This window comes from Drosophila arizonae, chromosome 2 (assembly GCF_054131065.1).
Source record: "Drosophila arizonae isolate 15081-1271.41 chromosome 2, UAZ_ARI_1.0, whole genome shotgun sequence".
NCBI lineage: Eukaryota > Metazoa > Arthropoda > Insecta > Diptera > Drosophilidae > Drosophila > Drosophila arizonae.
In genome coordinates this window covers 11,932,963-11,955,832 of record NC_142922.1, presented here as the reverse complement: position 1 = coordinate 11,955,832, position 22,870 = coordinate 11,932,963, and the positions used below count along the sequence as shown (strand labels likewise).

The following is a 22,870-nucleotide window of genomic DNA, read 5'->3' as shown; positions in this document are numbered from 1 at the left end:
CGCCATCTACCAAAACTAAACGAAACTAACAGCTGATGTGATTCAACGAATGTTTTTGTTGTAGCTGCTGCACGTGCGTTTGTTAATTGGCCAAATATTTGATTATTTTTTATTAATTTTTGACTGAACGGAATTTAATGAAACTTTCAGCATATGATCTACATATTATATGGAATATTTGAGAAATTTGAAAAAAGAAAAATCATTCACAATTAGCTATAGAGGCACCTGATTTGAACTTGAATGTTTTTACTCGATAAAAACATAACGGGATGATTTATCGAATTTTAAAAGCAAACTCGACGTCCGCGCTGTATATACGGTCATTTTAAAAAAAAATTCAAGTCTCTAGCTCTTATATCTTCGGAAATCGACGCGTTCAAACATACGGACAGACGGACAGACGGACAGACGGACGGACGGACAGACGGACAGACGGACAGACGGACAGACAGACAGACGGACAGGGCTAAATCGACTCAGCTCGTCGCCCTGATCAAGAATATATATACTTTGTGGGGTCTGCCACGCCTCCTTCTGCCTGTTACATACATTTCAACAAAACCATTATACCCTGATTTCCCATTTTCAATGGGTTCAGGGTATAAAAAGACATTCCACAAAACCAATCTACTCATTTCACTTTCCTAAATGAGCACAAAGAGATTTTTTTTCCTGGAGAACAGAGTATCGAGCAGTTGCAAAGACCCGTCTGAGTTTGAGCAATGACTATTTTGTTGTTTTTAAGGAACCAATACGACAGCCGCTGTGGGATATGCGAGCCAAAGTGTTGAGTGTTTCTTTGAGTTGTTGTGGTGTTTGCAGTGCATAAAGTTAATGAGCCTCATTATGAATATGGCAGCGATATGTTTGTGTCATAAGCAATAAGAATGCAGTAAGGGAATTTACACGCGCTGCTCTCGTCAGCTGAAGATCAAAGTACATTACCATTTCCCATGCCGCAGAGGCCCATAATGTGTTATGAGTTATTGGAGTAAGGCAGAGAACTACAGAGACAGAGACCCAGACTGAGACAAGGGCAGAGGTAGAGGCGGAGGTGGACGCGGAGGCAATAACAACTCCAAATACAGATCCAGCTAACTGATCCGCTTCCTGCCAGCCAAGCCACGTCTTCGTCCACGTCGACATCCACATCGATGTCGTGCGCTTGTCAGCAGCTGACAGCGCCATGTCAGAGCAATTTGCTGAACTGAAGGTAGGTGCGCACCGCATCAGCACCTCCTCCTACACATGTCGTCTCTCTGACGGGCACTCAAATTGACTGCTCAAAACAGACACACACACACACACACATATATACAGACTGTATACTATTTAGTGTCAGATTTATTTCAAGCATAAAACGGCGATCACATTTCAGAGCACCCGCGGTAATGGCTGGAAGCTGGCAGGGGGAGAGCACTTAAGTGGCCCGCGGGACAAAGGGGCCGGATGTGACTGTTTGATATACATAGAGCATATAACGATGCCCCCAGAGAAGATACATACGGATGTATATATGTATGTACATATGTCTGTGATTGTTTTACTATGCAGTTATTTTGTTCTTAATGATGGCACGTACTTTCCCCACTATTTGTCTGATAAGATAATCAAATTAGCTAATCAACCCGAACCGACTCAACCGACCAGCTGTGGCCCAATTATCGGAAAATCAGAGCCATAATCGCTAGAGTCAGCAACAAGATGCGACGTCCGTTGTCACCAACGCTAGCCAAGCTGGCCGAGCAGGAGCTGAACGAAACACCCGACAGGATACAGCAGGACATTATCATCTTGCGGGTCTGGATACGCCAGCAGCCACATTTGAGGGCGCGCACCGAGGACGACTTTCTGATTGCGTTTCTGCGACGCTGTCGCTACAGCCTAGAGGAAACCAAGCGGCGACTGGATCGTTACTTCTCCTACTATAATCTCTTCCCAGAAATTATGAGCAACCGATATATCACACAGCGGCTACTGGATGTCAATAGATTGGGGTAAGTAATTGGGAAAATGTGAGCAGCTCCAGCCTTCAGGATGTCCATTCCATACTTTAGGATGTTCATCTACCCGGACTTGCCCAAGTGCGACAACCGCACAGCTCTGTTCATAGCACGCTTTGGCAGACTCGATCCCAATCAGTACAGCTTGCGGGAGATTTACCATTTCACGTCCATGGCCATGGAAATCGTGGCCCTGGAGAACGATTATGCGTCTGTGGCGGGAATTTGTGAGATCATCGACTTGGAGGGCGTCAGCTCGGACAAGATGCGTCGCTTCGACAAGCAGTTCTTTCGCAGATGGTGGAGCTGGCTGCACGACTGCAGTCCGCTGCGCATCAAGGAAGTCTACGTGATCAACATGCCCAAGGACATTCAAGGCAGCATTATGTATCTCTACAATATGCTCAGCATGCAGGTCAACTATCCGGTAAGCAAGATGTAGCTTTGACAACCTCCTCCTGCACGAATTATCGAGCAATGCCACAGATACGCGTGCTGAAGAACACCGAGGAGCTCTTCGACCACATCGGGAAAAGCTCGCTGCCCGAGGAATATGGCGGCACCAATGGCCACCTGAACGAGAGCATCGCCTATATGGAGGATTTGCTGAATAGCTATCGGGGCTACTTTGAGCAGGAGTACAAGTACGGCACCATTGAGGAGCTGCGACCGATTGAGACGGCCACCTACGAGGCAGAGTTTGGCGTCAACGGCTCCTTCCGCAGGCTGAACTGGGATTGACAGCGATCGGGGCGAGGCTGAACCTATTGTTAAGTCAAATATCTGCTGTAGCCGATCAATTAAAATTGTGTACACCACATAGATAAACAATATATCGCATAATGCGCACTATCTACAAGTACACATGTCTATCTGTGTGTCTGTCTGTATGCGTTTTAATATATTTCCATTGGCGGCTATCTAACAGAACGCGTTCCAGCTATTACCTGGTCGCTGTTACTGATTAGATTGCCAGCCCGCTGTGCGTCAGCCAGTTGGCATTTCTCACTCTGCATTTGAACTGCGATTATCAAGGCGCAAACATGGCCGGACTGCGACCACTGCCAGCAGAGCTCGCTGAACTGGCCGTTACGGAGTGCAATGAGCAGCAGTCGGAGCGGGAGACATTTATAGTCACGCTGCAGACATGGATTGCCAAGTCGCCGTATCTCAAGGCACGCACGGATGAGCGGCTAATTCTGGCATTTCTGCGCCGTTGCCGCTTCAGTGTGGAGGCAGCCAAGCGGCGCATCGACAACTACTATTCCCTGCGGAACGACTTTCCCGAGGTGCTCTGCGGCAGGCAGGTGGACGAGGCGCTCTTGCGGCAGTTTGATCGCGGGTAAGTCTCCGTCCGGGCACTGCTCCATTTATTTTTGCTGATGTCTCAACGAATGTCTTCACAGCATCCACGTGATACCCAAGCGTCCCGCTAGCTCACAGGGACCGCGCGTGATTATCTCACAGTTCTGCAAAATCGATCCGAAGCAATCAAATCCCCGCGAAGCGTTCAAGCTGCTCTTCATTCTGCTGGAGCTGTTGGCCCTGGAGTGCGACAATGCATCGGTTGCGGGTCTATTCTACGTAGTGGATGCACGTGATGTCACCATGGAACAAATGCTCCAATACGATCCATTTCTGCTGAAGAAGACCTTCATGCTGGTGGATCAGTGTCTGCCGCTACGTTTCGTAGAGATTCACCTGGTCAATATGATACCGTCGGGTCAGAAAATCTTCAATTTCGTCACCTCGTTTTTGCCGTCCAAGTTGCCCTTTAAGGTGAGTAATCGCACTCAATCAACCCCGCAAGCCTGTCCACTAATCTCATACCCTCTTCCCTCTCCCTCTCACCCTCCCTCACCAGTTCGTAGTGCACAAGAAATCCGAAGACCTGTACAACCACCTGCCGGCCGAGGCAATGACCATTGAGTACGGTGGCAGCAATGGCTACCATGCCGAGGCGCTGGACTACTGGCGCGGCAAGCTGGAGGCCTACAAGGATTACCTGGCAACGGACTCGCAATACTGCACCAACGAGAAGCTGCGCGTCGGCCTAGCCAATGCCTGGGCCACTGGCGAACTGGGCGGCACCAGCGGCTCCTTTCGCAAGCTGGAAGTGGACTGAAACCTCTGTAAGGATTCGTGCTTAAGTCTGCTTTATTTGTAGTCTTTAATTAAGTAGTAGCTAGAGCTAAAGAAATTACTAAACTAGTTCTACATATGTTCACTGGCATTTGGTGTGTCCTTTGGGGTATAGCGCGTATCCTTTGGCTGTCTCTTAAAATTAACTTTACATTTAACTAGTCTGGCCTCACACATGAGTCCAATAATGCTAATGCTAATGCTAGGTGCTACATTTCTGCTTGAAGTTGGCGTTCAACGAGGAGGTGCTCCGTTTGCCTGTTGCTGTGGTTGTGGTGGTGTTGGTGGTGCTCGTGCTACTGGCGCTGTTGGTGGTCACAACTGTGGTGACTTTGCTGGCGGTCGCTGTCATCTGTACAGCATTCGTTGTGCTCTTATTGATGCTCTGCACAATGAGATTGAGGCAATCCAAGCTGGAGCCATTCGCACTGGAGCTCCCATCGAAATCTATTTGCAATATATAAGAAATGAATACAGAAATATATGATATATATTATTCAACTATATTTACCCGTGAATTGTCCATATTTCTCCATGTGCTTGTTGTAAAAGATGAGCTTATCCTCCAGATACGCACCCGCATAGGAGCTCTGCAATGGCCAATTGAAAATGCATCCATGAGATACTTTGCCGCAAATCAGCAAAAATTAGAAAATAGCAAAACTGTCGCCCCACATGACAATGTCAGCCTTTGCCTGTGTCCAACTGCCAGGCAGCATGTGCTCTAATGATGAGATTAACCCAAAACACATGCGAATCGCACACGGATTCCACAAGGCAGCCAATTAAAATGCATTGAACCTATGGCTAATGCGAAGGCATTGTCTCGTGCAGTCGAGAGAGTGAGGAGTGGGGCCCACTTATTAGCAATTAAGTTAATTTGCATACGCAGACGACAGGAATGGGCGGGGACGGGGAGAGAGCTGAGGGTGCTAAGAGGGGGCTGTTGATATATATGCGGAGATACGCAGATTTCATTAGAAAGATTTGCTTTAACGCCTATGCCAGGCAAATTATAATTGCCTATTCTGGGTGGGTTCCCAGCTGAAACTTGGCCATCGAGTTGCCCGGAATTTATTTTACTTTATTCATTTTGTTTTTGTGTCGTCGCAGCGTCTGCAAGGATTGCTGCGACTGCAACTGGGGCTAGTCACTGTGCGCCTTTGTATTTATAGGCACTATGTGACATGAAAACGACACCGAACAGAAACAGCAGCCGAACAAGCAAAGAACAAAACGCTGAACATAACAACTCACGGCTGCACTTTTATAAAGCGATTTATCATTTCTCGGGCGTTTAGTGACAGCGTGCGCTCGATATAAGCGACACACATATGAGTATATACTATATACTATATATATATATATATATTATTTATATACATAAATATGCACACATATATATACGATATATGTATGTGCAGTAAGTAGAAGAAATTTGAATTTTATTTCTCTTGGCGCAGACAGCATAAGAATATATGTATATGTATATATGAGTATAGTATATGTAAGCGTGTTAATATCTGAATGAAAAGCCACTTATCATTCGCTAAGCATTTATGAGTTGCGCAAAGACTTTAAGCCGCTTTTTGGCGCGTGGAGACGAATCGTAACGGATATGCCGCATTATGCTGGGCTGAGCGACGCTTTAAAGGAAAACTGATGTAAAAATCTTTGGATGACCTTAAACATTCATTGCTCTTTTTCTTTCTTTTATCGATGTATTTTCTGTAATCAAACATTGTTAAATCTAAAGGCGTGTGTCCACAAGATAGCACACAAAACATAGATAAGACGAAGTCACAGTAAGCAGATATAAAGTTCACTTCCGTTTTATAGCCATGCGATAAAGTACCCCATGAAATGAGTCATATGCACCTAACTGTTTCTAGTATGCCAAATTTATTGTTGACAGCGTGAAAAGAACGATATGATTACATTTTGAAGTATCTACTCAACTGATATGATCGCTATTGCTTGATAGAATATCTGCTATAAAACCAAGGCGAAATTCGGTTCTTACTGTCTAATAATGGCTAATAAAATAAAGTACGATTAGAATATAGCCAACTGCATATTGTTGTTAAGGGGAAACAAATAGTATTTAATTATTATTTAAAGAGAGAGATTTCTATGTAATATATGTATGTACATATGTATATACTATAGATAGGAGAAAATATATATTATAATTATTTAAATTTTAAATTATTAATAATATAATATATAAAAATATAATTTAGACATTTATATAATAAATTAAAAAAGCTTTTCCTAATTAAAATTCCATTTATCTCAAATCTAGCCACATGTCAAAGATCGAATTGTTTACAAAAATAACAAATGAAGAAAAAGAAAATAAAAGCAAAATTAAAAAAAAAAAAATTAAAAAATATGGAAATTAAAAAAAAAATGATGAAATATGGCTCTGAATTAAATACTAAAAGCCTAATAAATTCAGCTGGGGCAATATATTTATTTCTATTTTTGTTTGCCATTTTAATGCTTTAATTATATATTTAAAAAAAAAAAAAAAAAAAAAAAAAAAAAAAAATCTATAAAAATATTTTTTTTTAAACCAAATTGGAGCAATATATTTCATTATATTTTTTGTTGAAAAAGAAATAATCTATACAAAATATTTAAGCATTAAAAACTAAATTGTATAAAAATCAAGTTAAATATATTTGCAAATTGAACTGAAGTAAACAGGAATAAACTCTGACTGACTTATTTATAAAACGTTTGTTATCAACGCTTAGCACTTTGCACATTAATATTTATAAATAATACAGTTCCAGCTCCCCCTAGTTCCATTTGCCATTTGCCACTTGGTGGCAGCTCTACCCCAAATGGGATGGATGGATGGATTGTCAGGCTATGGATATGGCTATGGCTCTGCCTGTGCCTGGGGCTATGGCTGTGGCTGAAGTGCATTTTAATGTCGCCCGCTGGCATTTCGCCAGTTTTTAATCAAACTATGGACGCACATTAATATCTGCCATTGAGGGCGCGTACTGTCGGCAAAACAAATATGCAAGGTTTTATGGTAAATTAACAAATTTGTACATTAAAATTTGAAAAACTCAAACAAACTGCATGGAAATTACTCAGCTCAGCATTGACAAAGAGAGAGAGTGAGGGAGACAGATAGAGAGTCAAGTTGCGATCGGGCATCTATACAAAAAAAAAAATAAGGCAGAAGAAATACGCAGATATAGCCGCGGCTATTGCAAAAATGTTTGCATAATTGTTCACAATTTGTTAAGCTGTCAGATTGGCCTCCAGCTGCTCGGTGGAAGCTGTTGACTGTGCCCATCTCTTGCAACACCTTTCGAGGAATAGCGCTGCGAGCTTGTCATGTTTTTCCTGTGCAATTTGTCAACTGACACATTTCCCTCGAACATATTGTGAAATGCTGAAATACTGAAAGAGATGCTGTCTCATTCTCCCCCACTTCGAGCCCCTACCTCTTCCCCTTTCCCTCTCTCTCTCTCTCTCTCTCTCTCTCTCTTTCTCTCTCTCTCTCTCTCGCTGTCTCCATCTCTTGACAAAACAAAATTCAAATGTAGCTCAAGTTTTCCCTGCCGTAAGCTCCCTGCCGTGGCGTTCGAATTTGTTATAATTAATTTACAACACGTTTCTTCCAGCAGCTCGCTTCAGTTGGGTGGGCTGCGACAGATGCGCCGCATCCAAATGCAGCGCATAAAAAGAAAATTTATTTATTGATCCTCAGTAACTGCATCCCCAATATAAATAAATTCAGAGCTCATTTCGATTTGGAGTGTGTTATAATTTCTAGGCAAGTTAGCTGATTGTACCGCTCTTTGGTTCTATCATAACTCATTATTCGCCCCTCCTCAGGCAGGACAGCCAAAGCCCCCTGTCCCTACCCTGCTCCAGATTGGGGCATCTGAGAACAAGCTTATTATGTTGCACATCAGCGAGCGCATAAATATTTCTTTTGGGCAGCGAATAGCGTAGATGTCGCCTTATGAATATGACTTTTAGATATCGGGAGATGTGGACTTTAAGATTAGGTGAATGGGGAGCTAAAGCTAAAGACAACAATCTTGTTATTCTATTTTCACATAGACAGAGAAAGAGCGAGAGGTCGAGCGAGAGTCTGAGATTTTGATGAATGTGCGCGTCAGCGAAAGAAAAATGTACGAAAATGTTTTTCATGCATGAGGTTTTTACGAGAAAATAATTGCGGAACGTTTTTTGCCGTTGCCTTTAATATTAATTGGCGTTCAGCGCAAAACTTACCAGATAATCGGACTGGCAGCTCTTGCCGCTTAAACTGGGCGCCAGATTGTCGCCGTCGCGAGTGGGCGTGGATTCCTGCAAATAACGAAGGCGCAACAGAGTTAGATACCCCTCTGAATAATATTGGATATATATTATTTGATTATACCTGCAGCAGATCCTCGAGACTCTCGATATATTCGATGGCATTGCGCAAGATCTCAACCTTGGGCAGGCGCTGATTGGGATTGGATGATGTGCGACGCTTCAAGATCTCAAAGGCCTCGTTAACCTAGAAAGCAGAAGACCGAATGGACAATTAAAGGCACGACAATTAAAATTCATAATCGAATTATAGATATCAGAAAAATCCATTAGACATGCCATAAAAACCCGCCCATTGGCCTGCACATCTTTAAGTGGCTCTTTAATAAAACATATTTTAAATTAAATCGCGCATAAAATTTAAACAATTAAACTGTTGGGCGCGGGTGGATGTATACGATGATGATGATGAAGATGACAATAATGATCATGTCCCAGCGTCATTAGACATTCCCCCCTTTATTCATAATGTTAATAGCCCTGCCACAGGGGTTTTGTCGATCTATAAATACAACACGAGAAAACTCGATTCTATAGTTTTTACGATTCGAACACAGAACTCACACTCCCGAGCTCGTTAATGTCTCCGTTTAATGTTTGGCAAATCTTGCATTTTTATGCTTGTTGGGTGGCTTCTCTCCAGCCGAGATGGTTAAGGAAATTTAGGGCCAAATGATTGGGAGTGACATTTACGTTCACGATGTGTTAATTTCTGTGGCGCAACTAAGTTGCACATGATCTTAAAGATCTTTGGGGTAGCTTTAGTCTCTAAATGATTATCTATAATCCTTAAAAAAAGAGAGTTCTTTTGGAAACCAAATCTAGTTTATGTGCAGGCTTCCCTCAGTTGCAAATGCAATAAGCATGCGAGTGGATATTGATATTTCTAGTAGATAATTACAATTGCATTTTTAAAGTGTTAAAGATCTGATTTAATATATAACTATTGTCAATCGAATCTTTTGCATTCACAAACAATGAATTTTCAATTATGGAATGAAATATACGAGCTGTATGGCAATTAGCCACGGATCAACAAACAGTTTAGTATAAGGTGTTACACCTCAACCAATCCCTAAACTCAATGTACTCTCTTGTATATTCTCAATTGTGTATAATATTTCATTTATTTCGATTTTTTTTCGTACATCACATATTGCGCTTCATAAAATATGTATAAGAAAATATTATATACAATTTTATTCATATATATTTTTTAATATACATATTCCTATTAATGCACGAATAAAATATTTAAGTAATAGAAATTATATATAATTATAACAAATATTTTATTAAAAAGAAATACATATATGAATACTTTATTGAAAAAAATATTTTAATAAAATATTAGATTACTTAACGAAATGTATGTTTGAATAACATATTGGTATTTTGGGGTTTTAGTTTTGCTGAGAGTTTTTAAATTTATATTTATTTGATCATCTATTGTATCATTGCCTGCACTTGCCTTCATCTGTCTACTGCCAAAACTTATTATTGGCTTAGCTTTTGTCATAGAGTTGATATATGGGGACTTACATTACGTTTCATAAATGACAAATCAGAAACAACTGGAAATTTATGACATCTCTTTAATTTATGTTTTATCTATGCATTCTTCAAAGAGATTTTCAACTAGAATAAATAATAATTTCAAGAAATTTGTATATGAAAGAGATCATCCATCCCATAAAATTTGAATTGAAAACAATGTGCACAGCTGGGAATTATTCTGATTCGCAAACATGTGTTACTAATGAAACTTTTATTTCTTTCTTTCTCTTTCTATATACTCGAATTCTTTTAGTAGACACCTAGCGCCAGGCTAACAGTAGCTTGAACTACTCTTCCTTGATTATTTGCTCACCTTTCTCAGACGCCGTCGCTCTCGCATTGTCGCCGCCTTGCGTCGATCCACGGTGACATTCTTCTTCTTGCACGCCTTGCAGGCCCACGTGAGGCAGGGCCGCGAGGACTGGGCCGAGGCGCAGACAAGTGGCGCCAGCACATGCTCCTCGGAGCTCAAGCTGCTGTCCTCGTCGTCGTAGTCCGTGGTGTATATGGGCGAAGATGTCATGGAGAGCTGTTTGCTGCCCTCTGTGGATTGGTGATTCCTATTGCCGAAGCTGCAGGCGGCGCTGCTGGCATCGCCGACGGCATTGAAGCGGCTAAAGAAATGCTGCAGTGTCTGGTGTGGATTCTGATGCATATTTCCGTGTGACAGGTGGTTAATGTTGTCGTCATTGTTACTGTTGTTGTTGTTGTTGTAGCGAAAGCCAGTTGAATTTGTTTGCTGTAGATAGCCGTTGTATTCCTGTTTGATGGCGTTGTCATTGGTCGCAATTGCGCCAATCAACATGCCGTTCGCATTATTGTATTTGGTCATAATTATAAGCACTTTGATGATCCTTCACTGCACTTCACTTCACTCCACGGTTAACTTTCGAGTATGCAAACGGAGACGAAGACGGACACGGAAAGGCAAAGGCAAAGGCGAACGCGAACGTGAACGAGACGAACCGACGCCCGCAACAAACGCAACACATTTGGCTGACAATATTCGAAATCTTTCCCAGATTCACATGTGCGCCGCTCTGCTCTGCTCTGCTCTACTCAGATCTTGCTGCGTTTTGAGTGGCTGCTCGCCGCTGCTCTCGAGTGGATCTATTTATAACGCGGCCCGCCATTAGACACTGGCATTAGGCACAGAAGGACGCGCCGCGCACAGGCCACGCCCCATCTCGACTGCTGCTGCTGCGGCTGCCTCTGTTGCTGATGAAGAGCCATTTGGATTTTCTGCTCAATGAAAATCGTATTTGTGAAAGGCTTAGAAGATTTGGTATATTTATTGTACGATTGAGTGCCCGAATAAGCAGTCAAATAAATTTGAATCTACCTGCCCAACGATTAACGCATCGCTTATAAATTAGAGGCGAAGAACAATTCGTTAATGTGACACATTTAATGGAGACAGCACTCCAGATCCCCCCTCCCAGCCCAGCCACCCACTTACACACACACAGCTTGCCATTTAGATTTTTCCCGGCATTTTCATTGTCGTTCTTTTTCCACGTTTCCACGTTGGCCACGCATCAAATTGACCAGAAAACAAAAAGAAGAAAAAAACTAAAAATTGCCTTTGCCTCCCAGCAAATACTACACACATACATATATAATTTGTTTATTTATTGCCGCTCAAACAAAATATATATCTTTGGAAATCACCTCTAAATCTTCTTGAATGATATTGTAAATCTTTTGTCTTAAGGCTCGTGATTTTTGTGCCTTCCGTTTTCCATTTTCATTTCGATTTTGTCACATCTTTGAATGTTGTTTTCTTCTTGCCTTCGTTTTTGTCTCGTTTTATTTGTTTTTCGTGTTGATAAATGTTTTGTTTTGATTTGCTCCGATTTTATTTTGAACACACTTAGGTGTGTCGGATTTACATCAAACTTGTTTATGATCAGCCCAAGATAATCCCAATACAAAATTAATCTATATACAGGAAAAGTTCTATTAGTCTGCGTTGCTTTTTATTTTTGGATTTACTCTACGCTTACTTTTACTATTTAATTACCAAATATTTATTAGATCCACGTAACACATCCTATAATGATTTATCATTAAGGCATCTATTTAGGTATTTTTTTTAGATTTGTTGCAATCAAAAAAATATATATAAAACTGATGTAAAAAAAAAATAATTTCTTACATTAATTTTTCATTTTATTACAATTTGTTGGCAAGCTTTTTTTTCACTATTTATCATTCTCTGTTCCTTTTTACCATTTCCCCTTCCCAGCAACCAATTTCCTATACATTTCGCTTAATGTTACACTATCGTTACAACTATCTCGAAATTTTGTTTCTCTCTCTCTATCTATCTATCTCTTGCTGTCTCTTTCAATCTATCCATTCATTTATGAAGATTAAATCGAAGAGGTCTATTTGAAAAAAGTTTGCAGTTGTACTTCAGCTCCCTCGCTATAGAGTGCTGCCCATCGCAAATACGACTAGCGCCATCTATGTTTGAGCAGTATTTTTGATTAGTGTATTCAATAAACCGTTTCAATAAACTGTTGCATAGTCTAAGGATGTATAGATGTACTTTTTATCACATTTCGCCATAATAATCAAAATTTCTTAAAATTATAGAAAACATATATAATCTTGTTCAATGCATATGCTGTTTATTTATAAAATCAACATTAAAAATTTATTTAGTATTGAAAGTCTGCATTGTTCTCTTCTGAAAAGTAATTAAGTTCAAATTCAATTAACAAATAATTAACTAATTGCACTTGCGCTGAATTTCATGTTTATGATACATTTGCCGGTTATCTTATATGAGAGCATCTTCGACTGATGAAACTTTCAGCAAAAATTGAAACATTTTGTTACCTGAAGCTAGGCATAGGGTCAAGTAACAAAATTCAATATCTTAATAATTAACGAAAATGGCGCTGAATGCCATTTGTGAGAGCAAAAAACTGTGTACTACCGCTAATTGTTGTTGCAGCTGCAGTTTAAGCTATTTTTGTTATTGTTGCCATAGCGCTTTCGGCTTTCCATTCATAAAAATGTTCAACATGCGGCAAGAGTGATAACAAATTACGTCAGCCAAACAAATGTGTAGGTGTGGAGATATGTAGAAGAACATGAAAGTGAGAGTAGCTGAAGCGCATGCTCCAGAATAAACAAAAATATACAAAGAGAGAAGGAGAGAGAGAGGTTGCTCTCCCTCTTCGCTAGAATCCAGAAACAAAAGCAAAGCTGATTTTTTTTATCTCAACTCGGCCATTGCCTCCGTCAACAACAGCTGTGAATGTGGCAAGCACAAAGTACAACTATGTATATATGTATATACATATGTATGTTACATATGTACATAGAGACTTCAGCAATTTATATGCGCAATTAAACATGCATTTCTACACACACTTCTACATCTACACGCATGGTTAATATTTGCAAAATGAAGGAAAGCACTAACAGTTTACATGAATTGTTTTGTTAACTCAGCTAAATAAAGATACACACATGCATACATACATATTTATGGTGAGACGAGCAAAAATGCTGAGATGTTGCTAGGCGAGGGTCGAACGGAGCGAGGAGATTTGCTGCGGGGCGATATTTGAGCGCGCAAAAGCAGCGCAAGTCACGCAGTTACATTGAAGCCGTCGCACGAGACGGTCGGTTGGGCGCGCAGCTCTGCGAGAGTATTTCCCCATTGTGAATTGAAATTGGCATTCACACACACATACACTCTCGAAAGTACGCGCGTCTGCACAAACACACGCATACGTATACGTATATTGTGAACGCGTTGCTGTGACATGTAAACAAAAGTTGAGGAACATAGAAGATGCTGATAAATAGGACAGCTAAAGCAGAGAGTGCAGTGCAAAAGTTGAACGGAAGTTGATAAGCACGAAACGGATAAGCGTGACCACAACTAACACAAATACCGTTAACTGTGAAAGCTAAAACGAGTGCGCAGGTAAATACATACATACATAGCTGCTGGCGCAGCATCAGCTCTTTTATCGACAGCAAATCAAATGTACTTGTGTATGTGCGTGCATTCGTATGCATGCATGTGTGTCAGCATGTCAAAAGTTTGACGAACAACTCTCAGCTCTCAAAACTTGTATATGTGCACACTATCATAAGATAACAATACATGAACATAGCCAAATGTTTCAGTGTCAACAGATGTTTGTATGTACGAACATACACACATACATTCATATGTATATAGCTGCGCTTTCTTGTTTCTGTTTAGGCGTGTGTGTGTGTACATGTGTTGGCATTGTTGTTGCCTTACAACTGACAGTACTCTCGTAATTTGCACGCACTGTTATCAGTATGTGTGTGTGTGTGTGTGTGCTTGAGTATGCATGTGTGCGCGCGCTTTTTGTTTCGTCTTCTGTTTACACTCTCACACCTGTTATCGGCATTTGTCTGCCTCCTCTCAGAGACAGAAGCTCTCTCTCTCCCTCACTCTCTATCTCTTAGCTTCTTTATCTTTATTTCTCTGACACTGCTTGTCAACACTTCATTTTGTTGTCAATGCATCAAAACAATTTAAAATCAATTATAAATATATAAATATATTTACATGTATGTACATGCATACAAATGTAAGATTGCATACAAGTAGTTCAATTTATGAGCAAAGTAATCATGCACGCTTTGAGTGCACTTTCGATCAAAACAGGGCAAGGTTTGTGGATAGAATACACACATACATACAAATGTGTATATACATACTTTAAGGTGTATGTATACTATGCGTAAGCTTTAAATGTTAACCCTATTCAAGGGTATCACATTTCAAGGTCATTATCTGAATGAAGCTGCTTACAGAATTGCAAAACTGAATTACAAAAAATCAGTTATCAGTTAGCCAATCCACGTGTATGTATGTATGTATGTGCATCCGTCTACTTTCATCATATATGGCATACCAAGTATTCAATTGGCAAGTGTAAACAATTTTGCTATTGTTTTTAACGAATTTACATAAATTTAATATATAGTACACACGGCTTATAGGGTTTTCAAGGTGCGACTACTTAAGTACTTACAGCAAAAATAAAGCTATAAATAACAGAAATTATTGATACAGCAAATCCATTTCAATACTTGATAAACATTTGTATGTATGTGTATACCATTATATATATGCAGTTGTGTTCATGAAAACAGTAGTAAACTGAATGAGTGCTACTATAGACATATTTGTTTCCCAAATAGCCTAATCAGCAAAATTTTAGTAAATACATTAATCTATATACATACTTATGTACAAATATGATGTTACTTACGAGACATTTCTAAACTAGTATTTTTAATATCGTCATAAGATATGTAAATTCATAAGAAAGAAACCCGTCTTTCGATACTTGACAAATTAATTTTTGATTTCTTTTTTTTTTTTAATTTTTCGAACTTCTAGCAAAATTAGCTAATTAAACAGGTTTGATTCTATTATGTTTGAAACAAATTTTAGGCATAAATTAATGTCTTTGACCCATTATCCCATTATTAAGTAGAAGACCCGTTCAATTAATTCTCAAATCCACATTCCCAAAAGTAAAAGTTTTTTTTTTTTTCAAAATTAAGAATTCAAAATACTTGTTATGAGATATCGATTTCAATTTTATTGATTACGCCCATTTATTAATGAGCTACAGCCGTTACTCATATTGAGAGAAAAAAAAAAGCAAACACAAGGCCATCAAAGTGGGCTAACAAAGTTAGCTAAAGCATCGTCTCAGACACCGTCTATTTGTTGTTTACTTTTGGTGCTAATGAGAGTCGAAATGTCTACACTTAATATACTCGAACCTAATCAAATTATGAAATATTTCTTCTTTTTTCTTTAAATGCTTCATGCTCTTATCTGGAAATTCACAAATGCAAAGCGACTAATGAGCACTTCTGTCGGGAGTGTCTGACTAGGAGATACCTTGAGATCAGCGCAGAGCAGAGCAAGAGCAAGTTTCATTTCGAAAATAAAAATAAATATACATACATATTCCATCATATGAAATACGAATGAACTTCAAACAAAAGTGATACATTTCCATTAAATAAATCAAAAAATCTGAAAGTCTTTGATATACTTGTTGGCTGTCTATCCCGTCTCGTAGGTCTATCTCCCCTTATGTCGCAGGTAGACACTAATTAGCAAAAACTAATTCAACGAGTTTAGTTTCTGAAAAGAAAACTCTGTCTGGGCCGATGTTTGCATGGAGCCGACGGAAGCCTCTGAAAACGAACGAAACGAACGTCACGATGTCGAGGCATATAGCTTAATCTAATCTGGGTAATCAGCGAGAAACGTTTCAATTGATTGTAGAAAGTGTTAGCTGTGCATTTATTAAACAATTAATGGTCTAAGCGAGGCTGCAATTGAATTGGCATTAAAATAAAACTTAACTGTATATTTTTAGTCAAGTCATTCGGATTACGCATAATAAAATAAATATATATTTAATTGTTTATTTCTGAAGTGGTAATCCATATTATTTAGCTATTTCCCTATCTGACAAGTACCTTCATAACATTCAAAAAATGCATTTAGCTGTCTACATAATATCGCGCGAACCGTACGTTCGAACTACGGCCGGATGGGGAAGGGACTTTTGGCATAGCGACACGTTACAATTGGACAGTTAGGTCGAACACTTCATTAAGCAACGTCAATCCTAATTGACAAATGTATTGTGCACAACAAGTGACAAACTATAAGATCCAATTGTACACATCAGATGCAAATGCACGTAATGGGCAAAGAGTCTGGCGCACGAACCGTTCATGTGCCTATCACATGGCGATTTCTGCTTTTATATAATTTTATTATTGTTGACGAGTTTAAGCGACACACTGAATACATACACGCACACATAAACATCTACACACTCATACATACACACACACTTGCCTACACACATTCATTCAATATCTTGTAAATTGCAAACGTTTCGTTTACGCCTGGGCTGTTGCTGTGGCGCCTGTTACCCAAAAATAAGAATAGAGCCGAAAATATGTTTAGAAATGTGGCGCACGAGTAGGCAATCAGCCCCCCCTTAGCTCACTTACACATGCCGCCGCCCCTTATCTGTGCCGCAATGCACTGAGGAAATGGCAACCTTGAACCGCTTGCAAAAAACTTTCACAATGAAAAAAGTTCAGTATCAAGGACCCAGAAATGAGCAGCGTGTATCTCGTAGATACTTTCATACACATACACACAAACAACAATCCACAAACACTCACACGCACACACACTGCCTTACATATGTGTATAAACAAAATGTTTGCTTTATTCGCTTTGCACGCAAGACATCAACGTTGCGTATACGTAACATATGAATGGCGGGACATAGAGAAGAAAGGCGCTCGTATATAAAAATGAATGTACATATATACATACGACTTATATACAGATACACATACGTATATAGTCAGTGGTCTCCGAGCAGTGCGTGTGCGTCCTCCTAAAGGTAGATACATCTTTCGGTTATTTTCCATGCGCATTTTTCGCATTTGGGTCAACGAATTTATGCCTTAAATTTATTAAAGCAAAAAGCAACAACAAATAAAAAAGAGAAAAAAAAAAACAAATGGAAATACTCTAATATTTAGAAAGAGCGTGTATAAAACAGAAATCACACACATTCGTAATGATCGCCATGTGGGATAGACGATAATCAAAACAAAGTGTGCAAAATAATGTTTAAATATTCATGCGACAATACACAGGGCACGGAATATGCATGAACACCAATCTAAAATCGCTAAATATATCACACACTCACACTCATACACATACAAGTATATGTATTTAGATATGGCAAAGACAGTGTGACGGCGACACCCAGACAAAGCAATACACGAACTGAATACGAAAACACGAGGAACGCTTCTTTCTGTCAGCCCGTTCCAATTATTACTTAACAGCTGCGTAGTTAGAAAAGCCTCCGAAATTCCAGGAACAAACCTTAAATATTATTTGCTTAAGAAAAGAAATAAGTAAGAGTAATCTGAATAGCCAACTAGCAGATACCCTGTCATAACGAAAGCCGTGTCGTATATTTATTTCTCAAATTATCTTAACAACTTGTATCAAGATACATATGAACTAATTCATAATAATAAATAATGAAATCCCGTATTGCTGCTATCTACTCCTTTTTATGATGACAATGTTAACCGCTCCTTTTCCTTCATCCACAATGCGAGCAGCATACCAGCAGTACAATAACAGTAGCAGATCCCTCTGTTAAGCTACGCTGTTAACTTAACAGTTTAATGTCATGTTATATTATAAAACGATATGCACTAAATAGGAAGATCGTTTCCTCTCTATCTCTAGAAAATTCGTTTTTGTCTAACTTCAAATGAATGAGAGCAAAGGGGCAATAAGTGAATTCCTTATAATTTGAATACGCTTTGGTTAATTTTTTATATAACATTCACTTTAAACTTATATCATATAAAAATAACTGTATTTTATATTGTCCTAATCCTTTTCAGGTGCGCAGTTTCAACTTTGATAATTTAAATTAAGATACATATCTGTACATTAAACTGTACTTCCTGAGACACACAGACGACACGCTTATTACCTCCATAAAGAATAATAAGAACATTATACCTTGTATTTCCAATTTCAGCAGAGCCAGGGTATAAAACTTAAACTTTTCTGTATTTGAGTTTTATTTACTCGCAGTTCTACATATGTGTGAGGGAGAATTTGTGTGTATGTGTATGCGTAGACGTGCCAAAATACCGTAGAAGCAGGTTGCCAATGCTTAATATGGACATCAGCTATACTATTATGATAAAATAAAATTAATAGTTATAATAGATTAACCACATAAAATACATATATTGAAAATCTGAAAGCACATTACTAGTTGACTATTTTAAAAGAAAAAAAATATATTTTGAATACTATAAATTTACTATGTATAAAGATACAAGGAAAAAGGGATATAAATATAATACACATATAATATGAAAAAAAAAAATATATCAAAATCAGTTGCATGATTAGCACTATTTCCAATCAGATTTTAATCGAATTATATTACCAAGGCATTAATTTTATAAATAATTGCCAAGACGAAAAACACTTAAGATTTTATTAATTTGAAGTGACTGCCGAGTAGTTAATCAATTGGCTTAATAACATTTTTGCTATGTCATTTAATTTAAGATTTATTGAGCATGCGTATAAATAATTGCCAATACTCGGTGGGAGACTTTTTTCTATAGATCGTGTTTAAAGCAAGTCCACTCTACCCTAGATCGAAGCAGAAGAACTTGTTCGATTCGGTTTCACTATCAGCGCCGAATGAGAAGGAGAGAAGAGAGGAACAGAAAGATGAGAGAGTGTGAGGGTGCCAAACAATAACAATTTGAATACTCTCACACACACACCCATTGAGTGTGAGTGTGAGTGTGTATGTTTACTTTTGTATAATTTGTGAGTAGATTCGCAGATAAGTCTATTGCGCTAACGTCGCAGACGACTTAGACGGAGCGTCATAAATATTTATTCTCGTACAAATTTTGTACTTTTGTACGCTCAGAAATGTTTTCGTTTTTTCATTGTGGCCGCTCGGCTGTTTAATTTGAACTTAGGATCGTTACTTGCCGGCCACAAGCGGAACTATTTTCGCGAAATTTAGCGAGTGAGAAGTGGCAATCAAAACAAAACAATTACAAGACCACATCATTATTATTTTACTATATACTATACTTATTGAGAGCAATTGGCCGCGTGGCCCGGAATGTTCGATCGATCAAGTGAGCTACTGATTTTCAATACAAATCTATTTTCATATTTACGTGTGGTGTACTGTGTAACAAAAACATCAAGTTTCAAAAATTTTCGTTTTCAGATGCATTGACGCCAGCCAAAGAGTTAGGAGGACATAAAATGAGAAACGTGAGATAACACAGCAATACGTTGCAGGCAACCCCATCGATATAGCTCCAGCATGCCAATCGATTAGCCGAGAGAGCTAAATAGCAACATACACTCACACACATACACGCACCCACCCACTCACACGCCCACGCACACACACACACACAGACATACGCGTACAGCATAGCTCACATAAAAATAAACTCAACAGAAACCAACTCGTTCGGCTTGGGGCTCAAATTAACTGTGTGATAGCAATTTCTTTTGGACACATTATGGCACACTACAGCGGTCATCGGGCACCTCCCGAGGTGCCTGCGCACTTTAAAAATCTGTTCACGGATGGCAAACTCGGCGACGACGATGATATCGTTGATAGCAATAACAATGCTAATAATAATAATAATAACAACAACAACAATGACCAGGAGAATCGACCCGACAATGCAAATAGTGACTGCCAAGCCGTCTGCTGGATCTTTGGCTACGGCTCGCTTTGCTGGTATCCAGGCTTCACCTACACCAAATGCATAACGGGCTACATACGTGGCTATGTGCGTCGCTTCTGGCAGGGCAACGTAACGCATCGCGGCACCGAGGAAGCGGTAAGTAGTATTGCTCAATCGTCTAACGCAGACCACACCGATCAGCCTGCACTCGGCTAATCTAAACAACATTGTCACTCCCTTTCCCACATAGCGTTTACCAATTGGAAATTCTCTGTTTATTCCATTATCTAATTGGCAAGTCTCTTATCAGCAGCGAGCAGTCTAAACGTAGACGTAGAACGACTAGACTAAGTAAAATTTAAATAACTAAATACTATCTCAACTTCGTGAGCGTAGCCAACTGGTTCTACAACTATTTGCGTATAGACATATAATGATATTGATATACAGAGTAAACCAACTTCTGAAAGGCTTTATTGGCCACTTGTCACAATAACACAATGCCTCGTTGAATATGTATATTGAGTAGGAGGCAATATACTTTAAAAATCCGTTTATGAACGGCGGAATAATTTTATTCGTTTCATCATGTATTAACGAACAATGTAAAAATAAGTCAAGGTCTATATATACACATATCTATATATAAACAAAGCGTAAAACTGCAAATCTGCATTCCCTCCCTTCACTGTTCTTCAATATAAAATATACATACATATAAATATATAGTCTATTTAATATCTTTTCTTTATTCCTCTTTTACAGCCCGGTCGTGTCGCTACACTTGTTGAGGACAAAGAGGTAAGATATACATTTTATTATATATACATTTATTAATTCTGCATGTAAGTGAAGAAAAAAGTTAATTGCGCTGCGTTTGAATTTCCCTAAGTAAGCCCCATTCCGTGTAGTAGGCGTGCACGCAGACACGCCCACTACTCGTCCATATCTTAGCAAACTCTGGCACATTTCCGCAGTCAACCGAGCGCAACAATTCGAGACCCTTAGAGCGGGTCTCTCTTCATTGGAATACGCAAGGCGAAATACCGCGAAATATAGGCGAATTTGTACAAGTACAAATTTTTTTACGCCTTGATACTTTCTATCCTAGGCCCGGGGACTTTACCCAGGGTGGCAATTTAAGAGCTACCAGGAGCTCGTTTGTGACCCCGAGAGACAAGCAAGGAAAACTCAAAACGCCCTACATTGATTATCGCTCGCCGCTATTTAAGTGTGCGACACGCCGAAAAATGAGTTGGGAATTATAAGCACAAAAAATACGCGGTCAAATACAAATGATACGAAACGCAAAAACAGGCAACTAAATTTGTTAAATAAATATTTGAAAATATTTTTTTCATTTTGATTTTCATTTTTTTTAATTTTGAAATTAAATTTGTATTTTTTTTTTTTTTTTTTCATTTCAGGGCATTACATGGGGCTGTGCATATAGAATAACAGGCTCAACGGCGCTGGAGTACCTTAAACAGCGTGAATGCACGTTAGGTAAGCAAACATAAAATTCAATAAATTATATATGGTACTTAACATTTATTTTCTATAATTTATATTTATATTATCTCTGATTAGGTGGCTATGCAACGCTCGACGCAAAATTCTTTCCCCGCGTCGCTTCTCATGACACGCCATTCAGTGGCGAGGCCCTCGAGGTGTTGGTCTATGTAGCCACACCGGAGAACATCCATTGGCTGGGTGAAGCGCCACTGGAAGTAATAGCGCACCAAATCGCAAATTCGCGTGGTCCTAGTGGACACAATGCGGAATATTTATTGCGATTAGCGCTTTTCATGCACGAGGAGATACCTGGAGTGCGGGATGAACACTTGTTTGAGCTTGAACGACTGCTGCTCGAGGAGATTTACCGTAAAGAAATACCTCTGTCATCTGTAATGGGACGCAATCCAGATCGCATACGTCGCGACTCTCACGAAGACGTTCGGCGACCGCCATCGTTTGAGTTCACATCGCGAATACCGGACACAAAGCTGCGTTGCCTGAATATTTGATTGTGGCATGGGTCCTGGCCACAAAGGATATATATGTGAAGTTTACCCAATATCAATATCATAATCAGTAACCAGCATAGGAAACGAGAGTCTATGACTTCTATCTATGTATTCTTTAAATTGTAAATAATCATAGCCTTAACTGTAAGCAGCAACTACTCTCGATAACTGATCTGATACTAGTATTTTAAGCCTTAACTAAGTTCTCGTAGTGTGTAAGTCGCGTCCATAACGCACACTTTTACATTTATATACAGAAGTGCCCAAAAAATGAGGAATAACCCAAACAGAAATTAAAAAAAAAAAAAAAACAAGAAAAAAATTAATAAAGAAAAAATTTAAAACATTGATATACAACAGCAACGCCTTTTGTACTGCATTTAATGGAAGACCAATAACTAAAATAATAAATAAATCAATATGAAAACGAAAAATCAA

The 22,870-nt window shown here is 39.1% G+C and overlaps 4 protein-coding genes and 1 non-coding gene across 9 annotated transcripts; 3 read left to right on the top strand and 2 right to left on the bottom strand.

The window, feature by feature from the left end:
• The first annotated feature begins 1,310 nt into the window (after positions 1-1,310).
• On the top strand, positions 1,311-2,868 carry LOC108610019 (alpha-tocopherol transfer protein-like). The gene is made up of 4 exons (XM_018001844.2): positions 1,311-1,521; positions 1,610-2,000; positions 2,061-2,433; positions 2,493-2,868. Exons 2-4 carry the CDS (start codon positions 1,708-1,710, stop codon positions 2,745-2,747), a joined length of 921 nt encoding a protein of 306 aa, XP_017857333.1. The 5' UTR covers positions 1,311-1,521; positions 1,610-1,707; the 3' UTR covers positions 2,748-2,868.
• Positions 2,869-2,995: 127 nt separating this feature from the next.
• Positions 2,996-4,233, top strand: LOC108621812 (alpha-tocopherol transfer protein-like). Its single transcript, XM_018019343.2, has 3 exons — positions 2,996-3,348; positions 3,413-3,785; positions 3,871-4,233. The coding sequence occupies exons 1-3, from the start codon at positions 3,050-3,052 to the stop codon at positions 4,129-4,131; spliced, it is 933 nt and encodes a 310-aa protein (XP_017874832.1). The 5' UTR covers positions 2,996-3,049; the 3' UTR covers positions 4,132-4,233.
• Positions 4,234-4,329: 96 nt separating this feature from the next.
• On the bottom strand, positions 4,330-11,413 carry nau (myogenic-determination protein nautilus). The gene is made up of 5 exons (XM_018019342.2): positions 10,372-11,413; positions 8,566-8,688; positions 8,418-8,492; positions 4,660-4,738; positions 4,330-4,595 (listed from the first exon to the last, which is right to left on the bottom strand). The coding sequence occupies exons 1-5, from the start codon at positions 10,888-10,890 to the stop codon at positions 4,351-4,353; spliced, it is 1,041 nt and encodes a 346-aa protein (XP_017874831.1). The 5' UTR covers positions 10,891-11,413; the 3' UTR covers positions 4,330-4,350.
• A 2,244-nt stretch (positions 11,414-13,657) lies between these two features.
• LOC108621814 (glutathione-specific gamma-glutamylcyclotransferase 1) lies at positions 13,658-22,789 on the top strand. Of its 5 annotated transcripts, XR_016271129.1 has the most exons (6): positions 13,658-14,007; positions 19,928-20,561; positions 21,171-21,206; positions 21,320-21,722; positions 21,833-21,911; positions 21,996-22,053. XR_016271129.1 is itself a non-coding variant. In XM_089474646.1 (5 exons), the coding sequence occupies exons 2-5, from the start codon at positions 20,232-20,234 to the stop codon at positions 22,430-22,432; spliced, it is 882 nt and encodes a 293-aa protein (XP_089330772.1). In that variant the 5' UTR covers positions 13,659-14,007; positions 20,168-20,231; the 3' UTR covers positions 22,433-22,789. The 5 variants fall into 5 exon arrangements, 4 of the variants coding, with proteins under 4 accessions (XP_089330772.1, XP_017874834.1, XP_017874835.1 ...); XM_089474646.1 differs by lacking the exon at positions 21,320-21,722 and having other exon boundaries at positions 13,659-14,007; positions 20,168-20,561; positions 21,996-22,789; XM_018019345.2 differs by lacking the exon at positions 21,320-21,722 and having other exon boundaries at positions 13,659-14,007; positions 21,996-22,789.
• Positions 21,285-21,599, bottom strand: LOC149270308 (RNase MRP). The gene has a single exon (XR_016268804.1).
• Positions 22,790-22,870: the final 81 nt, after the last annotated feature.